Source organism: Lemur catta, chromosome 9 (assembly GCF_020740605.2).
Source record: "Lemur catta isolate mLemCat1 chromosome 9, mLemCat1.pri, whole genome shotgun sequence".
NCBI lineage: Eukaryota > Metazoa > Chordata > Mammalia > Primates > Lemuridae > Lemur > Lemur catta.
The window spans coordinates 26,067,247-26,073,273 of record NC_059136.1 but is presented as its reverse complement, the minus strand read 5'-3'; the positions used below and the strand labels follow the sequence as shown (position 1 = coordinate 26,073,273).

Genomic DNA, 6,027 nt, shown 5'->3' with positions numbered 1-6,027 from the left:
CTCTAGCCTGGGAGACAGAACCAGACCCTGCCTCAAAAAAAAAAAAAAAAACCAAACAAACTTGTACCGCACACCCTCGCACACCAAGGCGAGTCTCTCCCGCTGCAGCCGCGCCCCATCCCTTCGCGGCTCCCCGCAGCCCCCACGCAGACGCCCCCACACTCGGGCGGGGCGGCGCAGGCCCGCAGGGCGGCGCGCGGGGCATCACGGGGCTTGTGGTCCCCCGGAAGGGCCGCGCCCAGCTCGCGGCCGCACCTCCCCACACTACAACTCCCACGGGGCAGCGGGACGCCGGCTCCCCGCGCCGGCCGACGGGTCGGGCCGCCAGCTCGCGCTCGGGCCCTGGCTGCCGCCGCGGGGCGGGGCGGGAAGATGGCGGACGTGGTCGTGGGCAAGGACAAGTGCGGGGAGCAGCGGCTCGTCTCGCTGCCCCTGTCCCGCATCCGGGTCATTATGAAGAGCTCCCCCGAGGTGTCCAGCATCAACCAGGAGGCGCTCGTGCTCACGGCCAAGGCCACGGTGAGCGGGCCCCGCGCGGGGAGGGGAGAGGGGCGGGGGTGGGGCCGCCCTTAACCGTAGCGCTCCGCCCCGCCCCGCGGGCTCCGGGCGCTGCCCAGTCCCTTTCTGCCTGCGCGCCGCCGGCTACCTTGGGCGGGCTCTTGCGCGCGCCTCGCTTCCCGCGCCCCCCGGCAGCACGCGCCACGCGCCTGCGCGCCTTCTCCCCGCCCACCGGCCCGCTCCCGTCTTCCCTTGCGCGGCCTTGCTCCGCCCACCGGCCTGCCTCAAGGCTTGGGGGCTTAAACTCTTCCAGTGCTTCGTGGCAGGACCAGCGCGCCCCTTTGGTCGGCGGGCCGGGGTGGGGGGGGTCTCTGGAGGCGGCCGGGCGCTTACCCCGCAGCTCGCGGCTGTCCTCCCGCGGGCTCTGGGGTTCCAGGACTTTCGAATCCGCACGCCCTCCGAACCTGGCAGCACATCCCCTAGCCAGAATTTAAGTAATTCCAGGGAACTTAGTTTTACAACTGTATCAGCCCCTTCCTGGGTGCGAAATAGATAAATTTGTCATTTTTTTAGTTTTGATAGTGGTGAGCGAGAAACTTTATTGTTCTGAGATAGGGTCATGTTTAAGGTACACAGTTAAATGCTTTAACTTTCCTTAGATTCTGTTTTCCATAGTGTCCTCACAATATGTTGGACTAGAGCTGGGGAAAGGGGGAAATGGCAGATTTCTTGCCTGCTTTATGCCAGAGCCATGCTTTCCTAAAGCCCAGGGAAATAATTGCTTACTCAGCATGTGATTTGGGGACATTTGTGTTTTCCTGTACAATTTCATTCTGTTAGGATTAAGGAACTAAGATTTATGCAGGCACTTCTCTAGTCCCTTATTAACTGAACCAAATGGATTAAACAAAGTCAAAACCTTGAGAAAGACAGAGGCTCAGTTTAGGTTGGTTCCCAGCATAGAAAAGTGTTTGGGCAAAATGGCAAATGTCAGTTTTCAGCTTCACGTTGTTCACTATATAGTGTAGTTGTGGGTGAACCACCTTAGAAACAGTGTATTCAAATAGAAGACTAAAAAGGTATCCCTGAGCCAAACAGAATTTTTGAATGGTCTTTTGCTCCCTTTTACTGTAGAGGTTGGTCATTAAACAGTTATGATTCATTTTGTAATCACTTCTAAATATTTCTCATAAGTTACAGACCTAAAATAAGCTTCTGGAAAATGCCTTCTTCCCCGCGAGTTTTGGTATGGCCTTGCTTTCCTTCTGACGTCATGTTTTTCCTTTTCCCAGTGATTTCTTGTAATTGAATTTGAGAAACGAAGATAATCTGAAGTCTTGATTTAATTTTAAACTTAATATAAGCTCATAAACTTAATGTAATTAAAAAAATTAAGCTTTATGGTAAGTTTTTAAAGCACACCTTTCATTTTATTTTTTCATTTTGTTTTAGGAACTCTTTGTTCAATATCTAGCCTCCTATTCCTACAGACATGGCAGTGGAAGGGAAAAGAAAGCACTGACTTACAGTGATTTAGCAAATACTGCAGAGGAATCCGAAACTTTTCAGTTTCTTGCAGGTACTTAGTGTTTGAAACATTCTGGTTAAAAACATAGTTATTACAGCCTTTTTTCCCGTTCTCCTTTCACTGAATGAGACGTTTTGCTGCTTTCTCCAGGTGCCAGAGTTTACCATGGCCTGGCACAGGAAGATATTTTTAATCTTCTCTGTTTGAATGTTTGTGACGCCTAGAAACAATAATGACGTCAACAACATGCACAAGGTGGTGTGGTTGGCTGGGTGAGGTGGGTGAGTTCTGAAGGGGGCAGCCCCCACCCCCTGCAGGACTCTTCCTGCCACTGAAGGCAACACTCAGGGTTGGTCTACTACGCCCCAGAAACAAAGAAACTAATAAATATTTGCTGCTGTGGAACAGGCCCACAGCTAAAAAGGGCTTAAGTCTACCCATGGGGCCAGCCAGCCCAGCCTATCTCAGGCTGGGGAGTGTTGTTCACAAAAATATTGCATAGAGCAGCGGTCCTCAACCTTTTTGGCACCAGGGACTGGTTTTCCACAGACTGAGGGAGGCCAGGGATAGCGGAGCTCAGGCAGTGATGCCAGCGATGGGGAGTGGCTGTAAATACAGGTGAAACTTCCCTCCTTTGGTCACTGCTCACCTCCTGATGTGTACCCCCACCCACCCTTCCTAGGTTTCATGGAAGACAATTTTTCCATGGTTCAGGGGTGAAGGGGTGGAAGAGCTCTGCAGCCTGGTCCTAACAGGCCATAGACCAGTCCAAGGCCTGGAGGTTTGGGACTGCAGGCATAGGGCACCATGGTTTGATTTGTGGTCAGTGGAATGGGAACAGGTCTATAGCATTAGTCAGGAGACAATGCTGGTTTCTCTGATATTTCACCCAGAAATGTAGCCTGAATTTCGTCTTGTTTTGGAACCTGTTACAAGAAGTCAAAGCAGGAACTAGTACATTCTGAAATTTACGTTGTTGTTTTCATAGTCTACCATAACCAATTGTTGATGTGAGCTTTATGTTTTTAAGATATATTACCAAAGAAGATTTTAGCTAGTAAATACCTGAAAATGCTAAAAGAGGAAAAGAGGGAAGATGAGGAGGAGGAGAATGACAACGATGATCAAAACGATGATGATGAAGCTGAATCCTAAACCAAACAAGTGGTTTAAAAGTCAGCCTGGTGAGGAGCCTCCTGGATTAGCACCGAAGCGTGGCACTGTTGCGCCTTAGAGACTTCCAGTTTGTTGTATTCTTCCTGGCTAAGATGAGCACCTCACGCACCTAAGCCATAAATAGCCAAAGGGAAAGTAATCCCGGCAGCAGTCTCATGGCAGGCCCATACTGCAGTGAGAGGTCACCAAAAAAGGTGCCAGCACAGTCAGGCACTGCTGGTTGACCTGCTGCCACTCCAAACTGTAGAGGCAAAGATGATTTTGCTTCATTTTTTGATTTACAAATAGATTTTGAAGAACTCCTAAATATCAGTTGTGTAAATTCATATGTGTATATTTTGGAATTCTTATAAACAACTAGATTCAGTTTCAGCTGAATTTAGAGTTTATAGGTAGTATGTTACATTTGAATTTTTGTATTTTACAAGAATTTGATTATTAAAATATTTTTTTTACTATAAAGAAATATACTTTTTCTATTAAAGATCTGTACATATTTTTACAAAAATGCTTCATGGAACTAGTTTCAGAGTCCTCTGTCCTTATGTTTTGCTTACTGTCTGAGAATTTTGCGAAATTTAAAAATAAGCATTTCTAACACTTTTATTTCCAAAGGAAAATTCCAAGTCAAAACTACCAAATCAAATAGAAAAATAAGTATTTCTTCCGCATAAGCATGTTCTTAAAAAACATTTTTTAAACATTTTGTATATTGAAGATATCTCTCATCTTACTGTTCTTTGCTTTAAATCCTTCTATTGTCTACAAGAGAAAACCATAAGGCCTATTTTTCCCCCCACATGGGGTAAATGTTTGGCTCCTGTCTTTTTAATATCTCTCTTTAAAAAATGAGTTATAATTTACACCCAGTAAATTACCCTTTTTAGTGTTCAAACTCAATTTTGACAGATGCTATGTAACCAGTCAATATGCAGAACAGTTCTATCACCCAAAATATTCGCCTGTGCACCCTTGAAGTTAATCACTTCCCCTACCTCCGGCAACCACTGCTGTTTTCTGTCCCTCTTGTCTATTAAAATTTATTTTAAAATAAAATATACTAAAATCCACTTTTTAGCAGGTAGTCCTGAGTTTGAGCAAATACAGTCATGTAACCACCATAATTAAGATACCACCGTTCTTCAAAAAAATTGCCCTGTGGTCAAATCCATCCCCACCTTTTACCCTGGCAACTACTGAGTCATTCTCTGTCCCTGTAACAGGAGTTTTAAGCTTTGTGGGCTAATCTGTTGAAACTACTTAACTGCCATTGTTGTACAAGAGCAGCCATGGATAACATGTGTAAAGGAATAAGTGTGGCTGTATTTCAATAAAGCTTTATTTCTGGGAACAAATTTGAATTTTGTGTAATTTTCATGTATCATGAATATTCTTGATTTTCTCCAGCCATTTAAGAATGTAAATTATTCTTAGCTTACATACTGTGAAAAAACAGGACTGGATTTGGCTCACAGACCATAGTTTGCTGACCCCTGTCTATTCCAGAATGTCATATAAATGGAATCATACAGTATGTAGCATTTGAGTTTATTATTTTTCTATTTGGCATAATGCATTTGAGATTAACCCATGTTGCAGGTGTCAGTAGTCCCTTCCTTTTCATTGCTGAGTAACATACCATTGTATGGATATACCAGTTTGTTTATCCATTTCCTGTGTACCTGGATAATTATTTAGATTGTTTCCTGTTTTTTTTTTTTGGAGACAGTCTCTCTCTGTCACCCTGACTAGAGTGCAGTGGTGTCATCATAGCTCATTGCAACCTCCAACACCTGGGCTCGAGCAATCCTCCTGCCTCAGCCTCCCGAGTAGCTGGGACTACAGTTGTGCACCACCATACCTGAATAGTTTTTTCTATTTTTGGTGGAGACGGGGTCTTGCTTTGTTGCTCAGGCTGGTCTTGAACTCCTGGCCTCAAGTGATCCTGCCATGACCTCCCTCTATGCCTGGCCTGTTGCCAGTTTTCATGATTACAAATAAAGCCCTGTCAACATTTGTGCACAGGTTTTATGTGAATATAGGATTTCATTACACTTGGGTATATATTTATGAGTGGAATTGTATATTTAAATTTATAAGAAAGTGCTGACCTGTTTTCCAAAGTGACTCTGCTCTTCTGCATTCCTACCAGCCGTGAATGAGATCCAGTTGCTCTGCAAAACTTGTATCAGGTTTTGTTGTTTTGAGTTTTATATGTTCTGAATGCAAGTCCTTTGACAGATATGTGATTTGTAACATTTTCTCCCAGCCTGTGAGCTTGTCTTTTCATTCTCTTAATAGTATCTTTTGAAGAGCAAGTCTTAATGTGGAGGAAGCCCAGTTTATCAATTTCTTCTTTCATGGATCATGCATTTTGTGTCATATCTAAAAACTCATCACCAGACCCAATCACAAAGGTCTCCTGTGTCAGTCTCTTTGAAGTGCTGTGGTTGGCCTCAGTGTCTGTGCCTCAACTTTCGTGATGTTGTTTAAGCAATCCCCAGGAAAAATATTAACTGGTTTCTGTGTTTAACCAGCTGAGACATCCTTAACCCACCATAAGCACTTCAGATCCAATCATTTAGGGAACACTTATCTTTTTTGGTTCCTCCTTGAACCACGTGCTAGACTTTACAGTAGCTTCCTAACTCATTTCCTTACCATCTTGCATACTATCAGATTATCAAAATGATTTTGTGAAGATTAATCTCCTTTTCCTGGTTACAAATGTTAAAAATAGTTAATATTTTGAGTAGCCAGTGGGGGCTGAGCCCTGTCTATGTGCGCTGTGTATATTTTCATTGAATCCTCACAACTTGAAAAGT

At 44.6% G+C, this 6,027-nt stretch overlaps 1 protein-coding gene across 1 annotated transcript; it reads left to right on the top strand.

The window, feature by feature from the left end:
• Positions 1-189: 189 nt before the first annotated feature.
• On the top strand, positions 190-3,843 carry CHRAC1 (chromatin accessibility complex subunit 1). Its single transcript, XM_045560808.1, has 3 exons — positions 190-519; positions 1,951-2,077; positions 3,057-3,843. The coding sequence occupies exons 1-3, from the start codon at positions 373-375 to the stop codon at positions 3,179-3,181; spliced, it is 399 nt and encodes a 132-aa protein (XP_045416764.1). The 5' UTR covers positions 190-372; the 3' UTR covers positions 3,182-3,843.
• The last annotated feature ends 2,184 nt before the right edge of the window (positions 3,844-6,027 follow it).

Coding starts and splice junctions, on each gene's coding strand:
- CHRAC1 (XM_045560808.1), top strand. CDS start 373: ATGGCGGACGTGGTCGTGGGCAAGGACAAGTGCGGGGAGCAGCGGCTC. Junction 520..1,950: donor TGCTCACGGCCAAGGCCACG/GTGAGCGGGCCC, acceptor ATTTTGTTTTAG/GAACTCTTTGTTCAATATCT. Junction 2,078..3,056: donor AACTTTTCAGTTTCTTGCAG/GTACTTAGTGTT, acceptor TATGTTTTTAAG/ATATATTACCAAAGAAGATT.